General features: G+C 39.3%; 1 protein-coding gene across 1 annotated transcript in view; it reads right to left on the reverse strand.

The window, feature by feature from the left end:
- Positions 1-3155: 3155 nt before the first annotated feature.
- api5 (apoptosis inhibitor 5) overlaps positions 3156-21445 on the reverse strand; it is a 29393-nt gene continuing 11103 nt past the window's right edge. Inside the window, exons 9-14 of the mRNA XM_033038892.1 lie at positions 16396-16577; positions 15338-15431; positions 13152-13208; positions 12738-12814; positions 10811-10944; positions 3156-7939 (exon numbers count right to left, since the gene is read on the reverse strand). Of these exons, the coding sequence (XP_032894783.1) occupies positions 7860-7939; positions 10811-10944; positions 12738-12814; positions 13152-13208; positions 15338-15431; positions 16396-16577 (624 nt within the window). The 3' untranslated portion in view covers positions 3156-7859. The remainder of the gene's footprint in view (positions 7940-10810; positions 10945-12737; positions 12815-13151; positions 13209-15337; positions 15432-16395; positions 16578-21445) is intronic.

Genomic DNA, 21445 nt, shown 5'->3' on the forward strand with positions numbered 1-21445 from the left:
TTAGTTTTTGGTTACAATGTGCTTTACACCAACCTACAGTAGGGCTGTCTTGGAGCAAAGGTGGTTATAAAGGAATTTACATTGCAGTCCGAACATAAGAATTGCACAGCAGTCATTGGATATTTTGAAGAACTTCTGAATGCAGAATACTTTATATACCAATGAGATATATACCAGTCCATTCCCTGTTCTGCGAATATGAAGTGTCATGAATGTTCAGTTGTCGACTGAAGTGGAGGCTATCAGATTGCCAGAATGGTATTCAAATTTCTTATTTATACATTTTGACCTTTTCTTTGCTTAAATAGAAGAACACATCAATTCTGGAAAAGGAGGAAAGCGATTTGGACTAGACAACTTTCGAGAATGCAATTGCTTTTGTCATATATTTGTCACCAGTGTCAAGCAAGCATTATTTCAATGGGACTTATTTGCTACAGCAGTCCCCAACATAAACATGTAACTGAATTTGGAATGGGAAATGTTAATAAAATAACATTTTATAGAGTGAACATGTGCAAATGCAATTTTAATATATTAAGAGATACATGGATAGTTTATTGTACATCAGCAATTCAATGGCACGTTGCATAGATTAAACTCCATACAATATGAAACTATCAACCATAGAAACTACTTTAAATTCTTGTATTTCCTATACAAAACTCAAATTCCAAAACTATTTTTGACCAAGACAACAAACTACACACAATTTACAATTGTTTGACGTCCTGTTCACATTAGTTTCAATGAAATGAACTTCTGAAATCTATAGTAAAATTGATTCTCCAAATGCATTTCATCAGAATCTATTGAAATAATTACAAGTGCATGGAGTTATTTGAAAATAGGAATTGTATGCATTCACTACATTTATCAACATGTAAAATGAATGATTTCAGGAAGACAGTTTAATTTATCCCAATTTGCACAGCAAGCTTTCTGACCACTATTTTTTAATTTACACATAAAATCATTTTCTTATTCCAATCCACTCAATCTTAAAGCCCCCCTCAGTTGCTTATTCTGGAAGTTTGTGAACCGTACTGTCAGCTTTTTCCATGACACAGTCCTTTTGTTATACCCTGATCTCCTATTTGTAAACACCATACACATCTTGAATCCTCAATTTTAGTTGATTCAAATAATTTATCCCTTAATTATGCTCTATTATTAATTATCCCTATGCTCACAGATATACTGTTTATAATTTTAGTTCTCCCGTTTCAGTTTGCCTGCATTCACTTTTGAGGCCTCTCAATGCATCAGGTTTGGGGTGTGTAAATGTAGTGCCCTCCATAATGTTTGGGACAAAGACCCATCATTTATTTATTTGCCTCTGTGCTCCACAATTTGAGATTTATAACAGAAAAAAAAAATCACGTGGTTAAAGTGCATTGTCACAAGGCCATTTTTATACATTTTGGTTTCACCATGTAGAAATTACAGCAGTGTTTATACATAATCCCTCCATTTCAGGGCACCAAAATGTTTGGGACACAATACAGGTATAAGAGAATGCTCAGCACCTTGTCTTTCCTCCAGTCCTTCCACCACATTTGGAAACTTTTATTGCTGTTTATCAACATGAGGACCAAAGTTGTGCCAATGAAAGTCAAAGTAGCCATTATGAGACTGAGAAACAAGAATACAACTGTTAAGAGACATCAGCCAAACCTTAGGCTTACCAAAATCAACTGTTTGGAACATCATTAAGAAGAGAGTACTGGTGAGCTTACTAATCGCAAAGGGACTGGGCCTAGGAAGACCTCCACAGCTGATGACAGAATTCTCTCTATAATAAAGACAAATCCCCAAACACCTGTACGACAGATCAGAAACACTCTTCAGGAGTTAGGTGTGGATTTGTCAATGACCACTGTCCGCAGAAGACTTCATGAACAGAAATAGAGGCTACACTGCAAGATGCATACGACTGCTTCGCCGCAAAAAATAGGATGGCTGGGTTAGTTTGCCAAGTACTTAAAAGAGCAACCGCAGTTTTGGAAAAGGGTGTTGTGGACAGATGAGACAAAGATTTACTTATATCAGAATGATGGCAAGAACAAAGTATGGAGGAGAGAATGAACTGCCCATGATCTGTAGCCTCCTTTTGCTCTTATGTAATTCATATGTTTAATCAGTTTTATTTTTAATGTTTAATGTATCATTCTTAACTGTCACTGTGTGTCATCTTGTCATTTGCAGGCGGAGCACCAAGGCAAATTCCTTGTACGTGAATACTTGGCCAATAAACGTATTAATTCATTCATGATCCAAAGCATACCACCTCATCTGTGAAACACAGTGGTGGGGGTGTTATGGCCTGGGCATGTGTGGTTGCTGAAGGTACTGGCTCACTTATCTTCATTGATAATACCACTGATGATGGTAGTAGCATAATTAATTCTGAAGTGTATAGAACATCCTATCTGCTCAAGTTCAAACAAATGCCTCAAAACTCATTGGCTGGCGGTTCATTCTACAGCAAGACAATGATCCCAAACATACTGCTGAAGCAACAAAAGAAGTTTTTCAAAGCTAAAACATGGTAAATTCTTGAGTGGCCAAGTCAAGCATCCAATCGACATCCAATTGAGCATGCCTTTTATATACTGAAGAGAAAACTGAAGGGGACTAGCCCCAAAACAAGCATAAGCTAAAGATGGTTGCAATACAGGCCTGGCAGAGCATCACCAAAGACACCCGGCAAATAGTGATATCCATGAATCGCAGACTTCAAGGAGTCATTGCATGCAAAGGATATGCAACAAAATACTAAACATGACTACTTTCATTTACATGGCATTGCTGTGTCCCAATCATGGTGCCCTGAAATGGGGGGGGGGGGGGGGGGGGGGGGGGAAGGACGACGACTATGTATAAACACTGCTGTAATTTCTACATGGTGACCCAAAATGTATAAAAATGGCCTTTATTAAAATCTGACAATATGCACTTTAACCACGTGATTTTATTCTATTACAAATCTCAAATTGTGGAGTACAGAGGCAAATAAATAAATGATGGGTCTTTGTTGCAAACATTATGTAGAGCACTGTAAGTATACTTGAATATGTTACAAGTTATTCTCATCTTGACCTCTATACATTAATGATTCCAAAGCAATACAAATAACCACCGTACCACCCGAGTTAGCAAGAACTGAATTGTTTAATGTCATCGGAGTTTCTGAATTTCAAATCATATTTTACATCCTTGAAACGGGTTACATCAACTGAAAAGACAATTATGCAAGGGAACACAGCAAATACCTTTTGGGATCAATGCTGATACAAAGGATCAAAAAAAGCAGAAGTATGAACAAAAATGAACTGGCAAACAAAGAATGAGGAAAAAAAAAATCACATCATCCACAGGAAGAAAATAAAAAGGCATTTATTGAGATTGATACATGAAATGCAGAAATTTGTGAAATAAATTCAGATGGGAAATAGTAATATTAAGAGGCAAAGAGAATTTGAACAGTCAGAGACCAAGAAAACTGACTGGAAAAGATCTAAATAAATGACTTTTTTGAAGTAATGTTTCATCCTGACAAAGACACAATTTCCAATTCTGATATAGGAAATAATATACCAATCAAGCTAACGATAAAGCCCAGTAGTGGTGCCATCCAAGGGGAAGTAGGGACAAATAATATTAATTTTTAATTTTCACTTTTGGTGATTGGCTTGCCACCAATTTTGCCAACAGGAATACAATTGTTTGCCTGACTTCCCTTTGGGCACTATGGTTAAAGTCTAAATCTTCAAACTCCATACCCTCAGACCTTTGGGAATATTTTCACCAGGCAGATATCAGTGGGTCAAGGTGGAGGCTCACTGACAGCTTTTTAAAGGCTGTCAGGGATGGGCAATAACTCGGCCTTTCCAGTGATGCCCACATCCCACTGGGCGAAATGGTAGATAAGCTGGAAATTATATGGAATTTAATGTGATAAAGGTGAGGAATTATTCAATCAGTGTAAAACTGGCCAATACACACAAGTGTTAATATAGACAAGAATGATGTTGAGACATATTAATAATGCCTTAGTTGAAACAGTGCAATAGGCATCCAGACAGAATTTTGAACTAAAAATCTAGAATATAGGAATACAAGTCAGAGGGAATCACAATATTTGCTTAGAATGGGCGTTAAAACATTAACTGTCAGTTGCAAGTTACAATACTGATATCCAGCGCCAGAGGTATGAACAGAAGAAAAATAACTTCATTTTTTCCTGCTTTGAAAGGAAAAGGAGGCAGTTTTCCGGTCTTCTACATAACTGTCCTCTCGGCTTGCTCAGACATTAGAAGTTCAAAATTGGATGTTTTAATTGGGCATAGTGAATTCCTATATCACCTTCTCACTTGGGATATTCCAATAACACCCTCAATATAGGCTTCTGTCATATTTGCAACTTACCCAAAATAGAGACAAAAGCTAATCCAACTACCATCAAAGTACAAAGATCCGTTGCTTTGACCATAAATGGAAAATAAGTCTCCCAACAATCACACCTTCATAATCAAGATATAACCAGTATATCGTACTGATAAGTTATGTCACTCTTTCACAACGGTGATACCGCACAGAAGATTTTGAGAGGACACCAGATTTAATACAGCAGTCTGGTCAGTATTTTTAAATGAACTGACAGTTAAACAGAACAAAAACAAAAGTAGACACAAACCATTAATTCCAGATGAGAAAATTCACTGCCAATATATATTTGAAAATTACAAAGGAAGAAATTAGCTCTCCATACTGTTTCAGTCGTGTATCTATATTTTAACACTTTTATCAAATCCTCACATCTATAAATTAAATTTTCTCTACCACTGCACATGCAAAACTTCACATTCCTGGCTGATTATGCAACTAAGCAAATAGATTTCTTTCCAATTCATTGAGTGCCTAAATTTTGATTGTTGTTGCATAATCAAATAGTTAAAGTTAACCTGCATTATACATTTCTCTATCTTCCAGATCACAAGCTCCTGCAATTCCTGCCACTCTGAATGGTGCTCTCAAAACTGCTATTTTAAAAAATCTGGGGGGGAGGGGGGGGGGGGGGGGAAACACGCACAAGTTTGAAATGAAAAGCTCTATAAAAATATTTAAATCTCTTCAATAGTTATTGGTTATGACAAGTTATTGAAAACCTGTTGACAATGTAGCTATTTTTCATCAATGTTTACTGATTAGTGCACAATACAAAAATATTATTCAGTGTGCACCTTTACCATATAAAACATATACTCCAAAAGGGTAGGACTTATACTTCCTTTTACCAAAATAAAATGAGGCTGCAAACTTTGTTGCTTTTGTAAACAGAAGCTGCAATGACATTGATAACACCAGCAAATACCTACAAAAAGCAATTTCAAATATGTACAGACACCCCTATAAAAATCACATGCAGTTATAGATTTTCTAAATCAGTTTAAGATACATACATTCAACTGCTAGGTTTTTAAAACTATTTAATCCAAATATTGAAATAAATCTATTTGCACAATGCAAACGGCAACTTTTGTATATAGCTTAAAAATGCTCCAGCACTGTTATATTGCAGACAAAAACTAAAGAAATAGGTTCTTCTGTAAACTTACAAGAGGGGAGGAGGGGGAAAATCACCTTTCCCCACATATCTTCATAGTTACTGCATTAGTTAGCTTTCAAGGAAAGACTACAATGACCGGATTTCAGAAAATGAATACATAAACGTTGAGCATGCCAATACTCACTGCATGCTGACAGTCATTGCATGTATTCATTAACCTCCAACAGCATTCTTCCAAAATACACCTTAATATATTAATTTGCACAATGGTAAACTTAAGATTTTGGTAGTTAAACAGCAATCCAAACAGGTAAGTTTTGCTCACATATTCTGAAGTACTTAACAGTGGTATTTGGCACCAAAAAAACCATTAATTTAGTTATCTGCATTTTCCAAGACCATTTCTTCAACTTTAGATATCAGGTCATTATTCAAATTTTAATCAACATTTAATATGTCCACTGTGGCTTCAAAGCAGTGCATATTCCATGAAGACATTCCCAAATGTTGGCACAGAGGAATAAATATATCACCAGAAATATTTCAGCAGTTATCCAGAACAGACATATTTCAAGGCCAGTTTGGGTTATTCAGCAGTACTGGTGAATGTAGTATTTCTTCAGCATTTTAACTGGAATCAAAATTCTGTGCCCAAATCTACAGCGATTCCTTAAAACCTACATCTACTCTAGCACTGAAAGTAGCTATACTTAATATTTTTACTTGAAACATTAAATGGGTTAAGGATCAAGTTACTGCTGGGTTACAACTTGTTCGCACGTACTTAGTCACAGTATGTAATTTTGTAATGTAAATTCGTATATAGCCCAACAGCACGACAATCTTCAAAATCAACTTTAAATTTAAATGACCAGCTAAAACATTAACACGTACAAGTTATTAACTAATGGTTTATTGAGGGCAGGGATACAAACTAAGGAAGTGATGGATATAGTTCAGTAAATCATTATTCACAGCTCGCTTCTGATATCCAAATGAAGCCCATTGTGCACTGCAAAGGCACAGTGAGATGACATTTGACATCAAGACTTGCCATGGAGATGGACAATGAAGCAGGGATCCAAAGCAAAAATGCAGACATGTTATGGAATCTAACAAATTATTCTTTCAACGATAAGTATTCCTCAAATGTAGTACGTTAGTTCTTTAACACTCTAGTAAATACGTAGACCATAAAGATGGAACAAATAGCATAAATACTGCACATATCACTAGTAGGTTTATCACTGCATTTACCAGGTGTTCATCCATAGGAATAGTGGCATTTACTTACTGAATGGAAAAATATTTAATTGCAGGTTCAGAACTTCAAACATCTGGTCCACACCAAATATGCACATTTTTATCTTCAATTAAAAAAAAATGTCCCCTCATTCCAACTGGAAAAATAGTGGCCACTGAGAAAAACTTCAGGTAGAAAAGGGGCATGGAGACACCCAGATTTGTCAGTAAAACTTCACCAAGGGGGCTAGAGAAACATTATCTGCTGTTGAACAGGATTAACCTGTTCACTACCAAGATTTTCTTTCATTCATGGCCACCCTGTGCCAGGTTTTTTCTAGGTCAAGGACAACTCATCACGCAGTCATAAAACGTCACTAAACCAAAACAAGTATACTCGGGGGGGGGGGCACTAAACAGGTTAAAACGTTCAACAGGTAATTCAATTAGGAAAGTATCAGACCCAAATTTTTGAATTGCCAGTACTAGTATTCCTAAGCACATGCTTTATAGTAATGATATTATTTCTGATGGCACACGTTGGAAAAAATGCCAGAACACCTTGGAAGTTCCTATATTTGGCCATGGATCGCTTGTATAATTTTAAGTGTGATCTCAATCCTGTAATATATCACATTGCTGGGACATGACCACGAGAACAACAGATTGCATCAAAACAATGTTGTCCATTAATTTCTCTCCTATTAACTTTACCATGGTGCCTTAGAAAGATGGACTTAGGAATGTCAAATACTGTTGCTTTGCATTTTGAAAATTTCTTCCAAATGTCATAAGAGCAGTATAAAATAAAAAAGGAAATTAAAAAGTTCTTTTAGAATAAGTGTGGATTTGGAAAAAAAACAGCTACACATACTGAAATATAAACAAAGATTGAATTGTACAAAGTATCTTTTAGAAATTAGGTTTAAATACAGAATTCTTTTTTGAAGCTATTCGCAGTTCTTGTGGGTGCTCAGCAGCAATCCCAAGAATACAGTACACAGTAACTACTGCACAACACGCAACGGTGAAGGAATTTCTATCTCTAATAGAGGCGTCCCCTGGTACGATTTCCTCGGCCGCCCCATCCTCGACCTCTGCCTCCACGGAAACCACCTCTTTGTTCTGTAGCAAAAGAAAATTACTTTCAAATTATTTTATCCTTGTGCAATTGTAATATATTTGTAGATAAACAACTTATTATGTAGGTATCTACTTGTAAAATGAGCAGAGTATAAATATTCTACAGAACTGACCTAATCGCAATACTGAAAGTTACACGAATTGTACGAAACTCCACTTTTCCCAAATGAATTATATTGTACAATCTAAAACAGTTACCCTCACTCCCTCATATTGACTCAATTTCAAGTTATTTTCTTCCTTTACCTGGGTAAAGCCAGAGCTGCCGGGTTTTGCAGAGCATTTCAGTATTCTAGTACCTGAAAATCAGTATTTTGCTGAGGAAACCAGTATTTTTACGCATTGCCATTTTGCAGATTTATTTTTTATTTTTTAATGTGCGGTCATACCCTTGTAAGATTACAAGAATGCATAACTTGTTTAATGTGTATTTGTAATACAGTTTATTGTATATTATATGTTGTGTGTATTATATGTTCTGGGTGCTGCTTTCTTGCATCTCGACCCGAAACACCACCCACTCCCTCTCCCCAGAGCCGCCGTCTGTCCCGTTGAGCCACCCCAGCCCCCCGTGTCCACCTTCATCTCCAGAGCCAAACAAAAAACAGAGTGCTGTAGGAACTCAGCAGCCCAGGCGGCACCTGCGGAGGGAACGGACCAGGAGCCGCCACGGCCCAGGGCACCCTCCCTAACAGGAAGGAACCGCAGATGCAGCCGTTCCCGCAATACGCCAAATGATTCCGGGAATGCTGAGGCAAGAGAGGGAGAGAGAGGGAGTGAGACGAGATGGGGAGCGAAAGAGAGAGGGAGGCAGGGAGGGAGAGATCGAAAGACAGAGACACAGCGAGAGAGGGAGAAAGCAAGGGATGAAACATCCCGGCATTTTCCAGGCAGCAAGATCCCAAGTCAACCACCCCTCTATTGGCGAGTGGCATATGGCAACGAAACAGGAAGTCGGGCCGATCCCGCCCGCTCCCAACTGCTCGTTGCACCTCCTTGTTACGATCATCCAAGGTCGATTTTGCGTCGTTAAATACAGACTTCTAAAAAATCCATATTTAACAACGCAAAAGCACATCCGTATTCTTATCGCATTTCTGTACAAAAACGGAAAATCCGTACTACTTGGCAGCTCTGCAGTACAGGAATACACTCAGGACAGACATTAAATATTGAATCTAATTAAGATAGACACAAAAAGCTGGAGTAACTCAGCATGCCAGACAGCATCTCTGCAGAAAAGGAATAGGTGAAGTTTCAGGTCGAGATCCTTCTTCAGACTGAGAGGCAGGGAAGAGGGAAATGTGATATATAGACAGTGATATAGAACAAATGAATATAAGATATGCATTTGTTCTATATATCCCTCTCTATCAGTCTATCTCTCTCATTTCCCATTCGCCCTACTCTCAGTCTGTAGGGGCTTGACCCAAAACGTCACCAATTCCTGTTCTCCACTGACCCACTGAGTTACTCCAACTTTTTGTGTCTATCTTCGGTTTAAACCAGCATCTGCAGTTCCTTCCCACAGATTGAATCTAATTAATGTTGCTTTGATCCACTTTCCAGATGATTAATGAGCACCACATGACAATGCCTTTCCGGCCCAAGAGTGGAGCACCAAGACCTCAGGTATTTTCCCCACTGCAAGAGAGTTGATAAGAGAAACTTCTCTGCTCCAACACATTATATTACAGTAAACCCTCACTTTAACAGACCACACAGGTGGAGATGGTGTCCTTTATTACTGATTGTCTGCTACTATGTACTGTACTATTGGAAAATTAGCCCATAAACAAACACAATACAATAAACAGTAAAGGACACAAAATACACAATACCTTGAGAGAGCAGTGTCATTGCGATAGTGCTGCTACTGTACGTCAGAGACCAGAGTTTGATCCTGTCCACGGGCGCGCCTTGCGGCAGATTGGGTTTCCAATGCATTGGTCACTGGTTCTACACTACATACTACAAATTGTCCTACACACTACGGGTTGGGGGCCCGGGTCCCTGGCACTGTGGGGTAGCAGCTCTGCCAGCAGTTCTCACATGTTAAGAGGCCAGGTGGGCTGCAGGCCTGCATATCTTTGCAGCTTTGGGGGAGGGGTGGGAGGTGGGTGCGCACGGAAGAAACTTGCACTGTTACAATGTCTTTTCTTTGTAATGTGGGAGGAAATGCAGTTATATGCTACAATAACATATAAAATTATAAAAGGACTGGACAAGCTAGATGCAAGAAAAATGTTCAAAATGTTGGGCGAGTCCAGAACCAGGGGCCACGGTCTTAGAATAAAGGGGAGGCCATTTAAGACTGAGGTGAGAAAAAACTTTTTCACCCAGAGAGTTGTGAATTTATGGAATTCCCTGCCACAGAGGGCAGTGGAGGCCAAGTCACTAGATGAATTTAAGAGAGAGTTAGATAGAGCTCTAGGGGCTAGTGGAGTCAAGGGAAATGGGGAGACAGCAAGCACGGGTTATTGATAGAGAACGATCAGCCATGATCACAATGAATGTCGGTGCTGGCTCGAAGGGCTGAATTGCCTCCTCCTGCACCTATTTTCGTTGTTTCTACGTTTCTATGAAAGATTGCAAATTGTTCCTCGTGTTAAGCGTAGAACTAATGTACAGGTCAGCACGGACTTGGTGCTTCAATGCTGTATCTCTAAACTAAACTAAAATTATTCAAAAACATCTAATAGTCATTTAGTGAAACAACGAACTTGGTCTACACAGATTGGGTCTGCTATAACCAAAATCCATTATAAATAAGTCTGTTAAATCGAGAGTTTACTGTGTTGTGGATGATTAACAGAAATTAATCCAAATTTACAATTTGTTGATAATGCTTACCGTAAGAGAAGTTACCAAGATTGCCACTGTATTTACCACTAGGTGGATTATAGATTTGCCTGGTATCTCGTTTTTGTGCTGGAGGCTGTTTCTTGGGAGGGGATGAAGTGTTTTCCTCAGCCGTTCGTTTTTGCCTATTAAGATCATCAATAATAGTTAAGGTTTGTTTTAAATAAATTAAAACATCTGGTTAGGACACAATTTATAAAGTACTTTACTGTCTTGCTACCTTCAGTTATTTATAACTGTTATTTCCTTCAAATTACTTCTCGTGCAATTCAAAAGCAATCTGTACCATTAACTTAAATTGAAAACAAATGTAACGGTTTTGTGTTGTGCCCACGGTGTCAAACTAACAAAACCAACTGAAAGGAACAAGATAGATATTGGATGAGATAACTGCAACTAGCTTGAATTATATACATATATAAAAAGTTCATAGTATGCTAAAATAACATTCATTGACTGCTTGCGGGAAAAAACCCAGCAAGAACACCATAAAACCATCCTAATTGTTCTCACCATCTCCTAAACAACCCAACAATCGGGTTTCAGTAAAAATCACAATTTTACAAGGAAATATTGCATAATTAATTTTAACATCACTATATACAACAAAAATAAAGTACAAACTTCTAGGGAGGGGTGGAGGAACAAACCAAAATCATTAGCCGTACTCAAAATTACTTAGTACAAATGCAACATTTTCTCTACCCGAAACCATTTTCCTATTAAACCTCGTGCATTTTGAAATAGTGGTAATAAGGTGATGTGATGGAATAGCCTGCATGATTCAACATAGTTTAGATTCTTAAAGTCTGAAGAAGGGTCTCAACCCGAAACGTCACCTATTCCTTTTCTCCAGAGATGCTGCCTGTCCCGCTGAGTTATTCTAGCATTTTGTGTCTATCTTCGGTTTAAACCAGCATCTGCAGTTCCTTCCTACACCATAGATTTTTTTTAATTTGGTGACAGAGGTGTCTTTTAACTTAACCTTTTGAGTAAGATTATATCAAGAAAATTGTGATATCCTTGTGCAATGTAACCAGTCATATTTAGAATGACAAGAATATATCATTAACAATGGAAGCTGTGTACCAGATAGGTCATGCTAAAGAATGTACATGCACAGGGAGTCTTGCAAAATGTTATTTGTCTTAACACATTGCCCCTTTTCTTTCCATGTTCCCTTTATATCAATTACTTTAGTTTGATTGCCAGTTTTCAGCTCATCAAAGATAGAATCACAGCAAAAATGAAACTGAAGCCCATCCCTGAAAGTGGTGTCACAGGTAGTTAGGGTGATCAAGTATTTCAGTACTTTGGCCTTAGTCACGTTATTGAGTATAGATGTCGGGATGTTATGCTACAGTTGTACAAGGTATTGGTGAGGTTGTGTTCAGTCTTGGTCACCCTGCTCTATGAAGAACATTGTTAAGTTGGGAAGAAGATAGAGAAGATTTAGGAGGATGTTGTCAGGACACGAGGGCACGAGCTACAGGGAAAGGTTGGTCTGGCTAGGATTTATTCCTTCAGGTGCAGCAGGCTGAGGGTTGATCTTACAGAGATGCATAAAATCATCTATGTCAGACCGTGAATCCCATGGATAGAATTATCTGATCCGGATTTCCACAGTTGAATAAAGTGAAAACCACAGGTTCAAATTCCCTGATGATTTAATGATGAAGCTTAATTGGACGAATTGTGGTTGCAAAAACTGGTCAGACGATGGTATTCGCAATGATATCACAAATCATTCTCACCATCTACAAGAGTGACTATTTGTCTCCATTTAGAGTCAGACAGCATGGAATTGGGCCTGTGTTATAAATTAAGGCATCAACATTAATTTTATTTTAAATGGGTGCTAGCTTCTAGGAGGGGTACGATAACTGTGTATAATGCAAGATACCAAGTAAAAACTTACCCTCCTTCAACCTTCTGTACCGGCTTCCAAGAAAGGGTGACTGTACTTTTATAAGAGGGAGGATTGTGGAACAGGTCCTAACCAACAGAAATGTGCAGGTTATACATTGTTTATGTCCAGCCTACTTCACTCAGATACGGAAGGAGTCTATTTTACGAACAAAAGTGAAGGAGGCACTTATTTTGTGAACAGAATACAGAAGGTAGTAGACCATTTAGCCAATCCACCCTAGCTTTTCTACCCCAAATCTATGTTTTCAACCATAACTTAAATATAAATATTTTGAAAGTTTATTAAGCAGTACCGAAGAATGCAGGTATCCATGACAGAATATACATTTAGCTGCATAATCCGAATATAACAAACACACCCATTCCCTATGCACGTTATAATCAATGGTTAAAAATTGATTACCTTGATAAGAACGTTAATGTTATTGGTTATCTTCAGTGCAACAACCTTAATTTTGTTCTGTGGAATAGAAACAGTATTATATTTAAAATGAAATGTTTACTTCAATATCCTCCTAAGTACATAATGTTCCTGTATTTATGAATTTTTGCTGTAACACCATTAACTCTAAGGCACAAGGATTTGATTTAAGAATTTACTTTTGTCATAGAAAGTGCACTGTTAAAGGGCAAAAAGAATTGATGGAGTCCTGGAGCCATTAGTAATACCAGTATGACTGTGTACTAGTCTCCAAAATAATTCTGTTGTCCATGGCATAATTATTTTACTGCTACAATAGTGATTGCAATAGTCTTGCCCACAAAGACTGCATATTGCTATATTCATTTTTATCAAGCCAAGTAACTCTTTGAATCACTTCCCTCTGGAAGGCGACTCCGGACTGTCAAAGCTGCCACAACCAGGCATAAAAACAGCTTTTTTTCCACGAGTAGTAGCTCTACTCAATAACCAAAAATCAGTTGCCTCCTTTTGCTCTGGTATTTTATTTAATTCACATGTTTAATCAATAATGTTTTATTATTAATGTTTAATGTTTTATGTATCATTCTGAACTATCACTGTATGTCATGTTGTCACTTGTGGGCAGATCACCAAGGCAAATTCCTTGTATGTGAATACTTGGCCAATAAACTTATTCATTCATTCATTCATATTCAGTATATCAATAACAATCTTTGTTGACAAAACGGTGCACTTAGCTCTTTTGTAACAGTAAATTAAAACAGAAACACAATGACTTCCGAGACATTCAGTATTTACATACTGAGAGCTTTCTCATTGTGGGACAGCTTGAATCCAAATTGATAACAGGCATGTTATCCAAATTTCCATTTGGAAAGAATAACAGAAGGTGAGCACAATTCCACCTCCTTCGAGACTTGAGGCAAGCCAGTGTATTTCCTTTATCAGGTCCTGTAGCATGTGGATCAGGACTAAAGTTTTGTTCAGTTTAGAGATACAGTGCGGAAACAACTTCAACCCACTGATTCCACGCCGACCAGCGATCCATGTACACTAACGCCCCTGTCCCACTTAGGAAACCTGAACGGAAACCCCTGGAGACTTTGCGCCCCACCCAAGGTTTCCGTGCGGTTCCCGGAGGTTGCAGGTAGGGAGACTGACAAAAACCTCCGGGAACCGCACGGAAACCTTGGATGGGGCGCAAAGTCTCCAGAGGTTTTCGTTCAGGCTTCCTAGTGGGACAGGGGCATAACACCATCCTACACACACACCAAGGACAATTTACAATTTTATCAAGCCAATTAACCTACAAACCTGTGTCGGAAGGCACTGCAGATGCTGGTTTAAACCGAATATGGACACAAAATGCTGGAGTAACTCAGCAGGACAGGCAGCAAGTCTGGAGAGAAGGAATGGATGATGTTTTGGGCCGAGACCCTAACCTACAAACATGTATGTCTTTGGAATGTGGGAGGAAACCAGAGCACCTGGAGAAAACCCATGCGATCATGGGGAGAATGTACAAACTCCGTACAGGCATCACCCGTAGTCAGGATTGAACCACGGTCTCTGGAGCTGTATGGCAGCAAGTTTAATGCTGCGCCATCGTGCTGCCCTCTACTGATTGCAACCTTTTGGACAATTGCCCAGTGCTTTACAGATTTCAACAAGGTATTAATCTCATCTGAATCTTAAAATGGGCAACCTATCGGAACCAAGACCTCTTGTTCTAAATGTTCCTACACGTAAATGTGTCCAACCTGTCAACATGTCTCAGGATTTCATGTGTCACTTTGGGGATAGTATAATATAATGGGAAGAATTTGTTTTTAAGACATTAATTTAAGATTTAATTGTTCCTAGACATTATTTAAACACGTGGTGATGCATCTTTGGGTTTCTTGATCAAGCTTCTTGAACTCTGATACATCATGCACATGTGCAGTTGGATTTTTTAAGTTTGAAACTAATGGGGAATGGTATCCAATTTACAAATTCTCACTTAATGAAACATTCTCCAAGAATGCAACCCATTTATAAAAATCGAGGAATATCCATATTAAGTAATTGTGCCTCCAAGACAGTCATAGCAGCATCTACAATTAGAACATCCAGCAGTTTCCAACTGCCTCTTTAAGCCTCTCCCAACCCACTGGAATACATACCTCATCCGTTTTCAAGGCTTCGCCTGTTTTCCCTTGCAAAGCAAGCCGCAGTTGTCTGATATAGACTTGTAAACCTCTTGCAAAATACTGTAACCTAAACATAACATTGTAGAGTTAAAACAACGAGACAAGGAAAATATTATTTTCAGATCTTGGCTGTAAATGCAAATGCATTCCTTTTGTGTTTCAGTGACATTAGCCCCATCATAGTTATTTGGTTTGCAATGTAATACTTTCATAAGAGCAACCTGGGTTGCTATCACTGAATTGATCTTCAACAAATGGAGTTTGGATAGTTTGTGACTGAAGTTGAAAAAGGGCTGTCACGTGTTAACAACTGATATTTATAAGTTATTAATCATCTGAAGAAGCATGGCAAAGAAATTTACAAAAGTTGTAAGCCAAGTTAGAAAGCAAGGAGCTCCAAAAAAAACAAAAAAAACAGGACCAAGGAAAGTGAACAAAGTCACCAATGGTATTATGGTGGGAGAGAGAAAAAACACATATACTCATATTATTTCAAACAGAAAGATATTTTGAGATAAGGTACAAATGTCACAAATCCAAGCTGAACCAGTTGCTCCTGCGAGGCTGGATACGAACATAAACCACTCATTCAACTGAAAACAAATTTGTTTTCTCAACTGCCCAGTCATGGAGGGTCGTCAACCTAAAATGCTTTGACATAATTTCCACGGGTGCTGCATCACATGCTGCTTCTAGAGCCAAGCATCTTGTACACAGAAATAAATGGAGATTTTTGAATAATATCTGGCAGGATGTTAGTTGGTACTTTGGTGGAGATATCTGTTGTTCTTTCCTTACAACCCAGTAAATATTTCTTTTTTAAGTAACCAGTGAATCAGCACGCATCACCATTTCAGGCAGGGTGCACTGATCACAGCTTGCTGTCATTCAAAATGCTTTAATAAAACTAGAATTAATATGTAGTTTGTTAAATTAGAGTCTATGAAAGGTCGAGAAGATCTTAGAAGTACAATAACATTTTAACAAAGAGAAACAAATTTCAGTGTATAGTCAAATAACATTCACCTCACCTGATTTTGAAGTCCTTGAGTCGTTCTGCATTAAGTTTTGCTGTAAGGAAATCTGGGAGTTTCTTTCCAAGTTGATGAAAACCAAACAGTAGACATTCAACATAACTAAACTGCAGTTTAGGCTCCTCATTGCCTGCATTTTCTCCATTTTCTGCTTCCTCTGGGGGCAATGGCATATATTCCTACAGAGTTCAGAAATGCTAGGTTACTCACAAGTACAGATATTTGATTAATGTAAACTGTAAAGGCACTTTACAGCTTACACATATAGGCTGATAAAGCTGTATGCACATTAAATCAATCCCTGTAAACTGCATCAATTCAAAATAAAGTGATTTGCAATGGAAGAAAACACCAAAGAAATGTTTCATTTATGGCTTTTTGTCGTAGATTGCAAGATATCAAACATTTAAAGAATAGTTGGTGTATTCTGCAATTACAATAAAATCACGAGATTAAAAGAAAAACTTGCCCAATTCTGAAAGTAGACAATAGTAGAATGTGTAGGAAGGAACTGCAGGTGCTGGTTTAAACTGAAGATAGACCCAAAAAGTGGAGTAATTCAGCGAGACAGGCAGCATCTCTGGAGAAGGAATCGGTGATGTTTCAGGTAAAGGTTCTCGACCTGTAACGTCAACCATTCCTTCTCTCCAGAGATGCTGCCTGTCCCGCGGAGTTACTCCAGCTTTTTGTCTATAGTAGATTCATTGGCTGAATTAAAACAATTTAGGTTTTTTTAGGTTTTAGGATTGTTTGAAAATAAACTTAGTCATAGACTCATGTAGCAGGCAGTTTGGCCAAACTAATCACACTGTCAAAGATGCCCAATTAAGCTGGTCCTATACATCCTTCCATGCCATTCGATCAACGTAATTTTGGTGTCATCTGTAAACATACTAACAATGTCATTGTCATCCAAATCTTCAAATCCTTCCACAACTATATTACTCCTCCTCCATGCCAATTTTTGAATCTAATTAGCTTGCTCATCTTGGACTCCATGCGATCCAATCTTCCAGATTAGTTTTCCATGTGAAAACTTGTCAAAGTCTTTGCAAAATTGAAAAATACATCCGTCAAAGTCTTTGCAAAATTGAAAAATACATCCGTCAAAGTCTTTGCAAAATTGAAAAATACATCCTCTGCTCTATCCTCATCAATCTCTATCTGATTCGCAAGGCACAATTTCCAATGCACAAAGCCATGCTGACCATCTCTTGTCAGTCCCTGCCTTTCCAAATGTTGGTAGATCCCATCCCTCAAGGGGTTGGCTAAAGGGGTTGAATATATCTCAGATAGGGCTCCACAATTCCTTCTCTAGTTCCCCACACTCTACCCGATCAAGCCCCGGAGATGTATTTATCATAACTTCTTTACACATCCAACATATTCTTTACTGAATTGTAGGATATCCCCATTAACTTTCCTGAGTTTGATGTCTTTTTCCATGGTAAAAACAAGGGAAACATTAATTGAGGATCTTGGCCATCTCCTGTCACTCTACACAATGATGTACATTGCAGTTTGAGAGGGCCCCATTTGCTCTCAACTTACTCCTTTTCCCTCTATATACTTAAACATATTTGGATTTCCCCTACTCTTCTCTGCCAAAGCTATCTCATGCCTCGTTTTTGCCTTCCTGATTTTCTCCTGGGATTATCGTCCTACAGTACGATTGTTACACCTAAGGTACTGGAAGAAAGAAGGTGGGAGACAGTGAGAACGGGAGGGAAGCATGGAATGCCAACGTCCCCGGGTGTTGTACCTCTTGTGAACAGGTTCACCCACTTAGAAGCTGTCGGGACAGAAGAGGTGTTTACACTGGGCGGCGGACTGGCTTGTGATGCGAATAGGGCTGTTGAGCCAAAACCAAAAAGGCCTAAGGCAGGCAACGCCATTGTAGTGGGAGACTCCATTGTGAGAGGTACGGACAGGGGTTTCTGCGGCAACAGACGGGATGCGAGGATGGTGTGCTGTTTTCCTGGTGTCAGGATCCAGGATGTCACGGACAGAGTGCAGAAAATCCTCAAGGGCGAAGGTGAACATCCGGAAGTGGTAGTGCATGTCGGCACAAACGATGTCGGAAAGAAGGGGATGAATATTCTGCAGCGTGACTTTAGAGAGCTCGGAAAAATGCTGAAAAGCAGGATCTCCAGGGTTGTTATCTCCGGTGTGCTTCCAGTTCCTCGTGCTGGCGAGAGCAGGAACAGGGAGATACGGGACCTGAACGTGTGGCTGAGGAACTGGTGCACGGGGCAGGGATTTAGATTCTTAGATCACTGGGATCTGTTTTGGGGTAAGGGGGAACTGTACAAAAGGGACGGATTGCATCTTAACAGGTGTGGGACCAGCATTCTGGCAGGCAGGTTTGCCACTGCTACACGGGTGGTTTTAAACTGAATAAGGGGGGTGGGGTGTTGAATGGGATAGTGGAGGATGGAGTTAAAGGGAAAGGGTTTCTTAAATGTCTGAGCGTAGAGACAGAGGGGTGTAAAATGAGGGTAGAAGCAATAGGTAGCAAGGTGAAAAGTAAAAGTGGCAGGCAGACAAAACTAGGGCAAAAATCAAAAAGTGCCACTTTTCAACATAATTGTATAAGGGGTAAGAGTGTTGTAAAAACAAGCCTGAAGGCTTTGTGTCTCAATGCAAGGAGCATTCGTAATAAGGTGGATGAGTTGAATGTGCTGATAGCTATTAATGACTATGATATAGTTGGGATCACGGAGACATGGCTCCAGGGTGACCAAGGCTGAGAGCTGAACATCCAGGGATATTCAATATTCAGGAGGGATAGAGAGAAAGGAAAAGGAGGTGGGGTAGCGTTGCTGATTAGAGAGGAGATTAACGCAATGGAAAGGAAGGACATTAGTTTGGAGGATGTGGAATCGGTATGGGTAGAGCTGCGAAACACTAAGGGGCAGAAAACGCTGGTGGGTGTTGTGTACAGGCCACCTAACAGTAGTAGTGAAGTTGGAGATGGTATCAAACAGGAAATTAGAAATGCGTGCGACAAAGGCAAAACCGTTATAATGGGTGACTTCAATCTACATATAGATTGGGTGAATCAAATTGGCAGGGGTGCTGAGGAAGAGGATTTCTTGGAATGTATGCGGGATAGTTATCTAAATCAACATGTAGAGGAACCAACGAGAGAGCAGGCTATTTTAGACTGGGTATTGAGTAATGAGGAAGGGTTAGTTAGCAGTCTTGTTGTACGTGCACCCTTGGGCAAGAGTGAGCATAATATGGTTGAGTTCTTCATTAGGATGGAGAGTGACATTGTTAATTCAGAAACAATGGTTCTGAACTTAAAGAAAGGTAACTTTGAGGGTATGAGACGTGAATTGGCCAAGATTGACTGGCAATTAATTCTAAAAGGGTTGACGGTGGATATGCAATGGAAGACATTTAAAGACTGCATGGATGAACTACAAAAATTGTTCATCCCAGTTTGGCAAAAGAATAAATCAGGGATGGTAGTGCATCCGTGGATAACAAGGGAAATCAGGGATAGTATCAAAGCGAAGGATGATGCGTACAAATTAGCCAGAAAAAGCAGCATACCGGAGGACTGGGAGAAATTCAGAGACCAGCAGAGGAGGACAAAGGGCTTAATTAGGAAAGGAAAAATAGATTATGAAAGAAAACTGGCAGGGAACATAAAAACTGACTGCAAAAGATTTTATAGATATGTGAAAAGAAAGAGATTAGTTAAAACAAATGTAGGTCCCTTGCAGTCAGAAACAGGTGAGTTGATCATGGGGAACAAGGATATGGCGGACCAATTGAATAACTACTTTGGTTCCGTCTTCACTAAGGAAGACATAAATAATCTGCCGGAAATAGCAGGGGACCGCTGGTCAAAGGAGTTGGAGGAATTGAGTGAAATCCAGGTTAGCCGGGAAGTGGTGTTGGGTAAATTGAATGGATTAAAGGCCGATAAATCCCCAGGGCCAGATAGGCTGCATCCCAGAGTACTTAAGGAAGTAGCTCCAGAAATAGTGGATGCATTAGTAATAATCTTTCAAAACTCTTTAGATTCTGGAGTAGTTCCTGAGGATTGGCGGGTAGCAAACGTAACCCCACTTTTTAAGAAGGGAGGGAGAGAGAAAACGGGGAATTACAGACCAGTTAGTCTAACATCGGTAGTGGGGAAACTGCTAGAGTCAGTTATTAAAGATGGGATAGCAGCACATTTGGAAAGTGGTGAAATCATTGGACAAAGTCAGCATGGATTTACAAAAGGTAAATCATGTCTGACGAATCTTATAGAATTTTTCGAGGATGTAACTAGGAGCGTGGATAGGGGAGAACCAGTGGATGTGGTGTATCTGGACTTCCAGAAGGCTTTCGACAAGGTCCCACATAAGAGATTAGTATACAAACTTAAAGCACACGGCATTGGGGGTTCAGTATTGATGTGGATAGAGAACTGGCTGGCAAACAGGAAGCAAAGAGTAGGAGTAAACGGGTCCTTTTCACAATGGCAGGCAGTGACTAGTGGGGTACCGCAAGGCTCAGTGCTGGGACCCCAGCTATTTACAATATATATTAATGATCTGGATGAGGGAATTGAAGGCAATATCTCCAAGTTTGCGGATGACACTAAGCTGGGGGGCAGTGTTAGCTGTGAGGATGCTAGGAGACTGCAAGGTGACTTGGATAGGCTGGGTGAGTGGGCAAATGTTTGGCAGATGCAGTATAATGTGGATAAATGTGAGGTTATCTATTTTGGTGGCAAAAACAGGAAAGCAGACTATTATCTAAATGGTGGCCGACTAGGAAAAGGGGAGATGCAGCGAGACCTGGGTATCATGGTACACCAGTCATTGAAAGTGGGCATGCAGGTGCAGCAGGCAGTGAAGAAAGCGAATGGTATGTTAGCTTTCATAGCAAAAGGATTTGAGTATAGGAGCAGGGAGGTTCTACTGCAGTTGTACAGGGTCTTGGTGAGACCACACCTGGAGTATTGCGTACAGTTTTGGTCTCCAAATCTGAGGAAGGACATTATTGCCATAGAGGGAGTGCAGAGAAGGTTCACCAGACTGAT

The sequence above is a fragment of the Amblyraja radiata genome, chromosome 20 (assembly GCF_010909765.2).
Source record: "Amblyraja radiata isolate CabotCenter1 chromosome 20, sAmbRad1.1.pri, whole genome shotgun sequence".
Classification (NCBI taxonomy): domain Eukaryota; kingdom Metazoa; phylum Chordata; class Chondrichthyes; order Rajiformes; family Rajidae; genus Amblyraja; species Amblyraja radiata.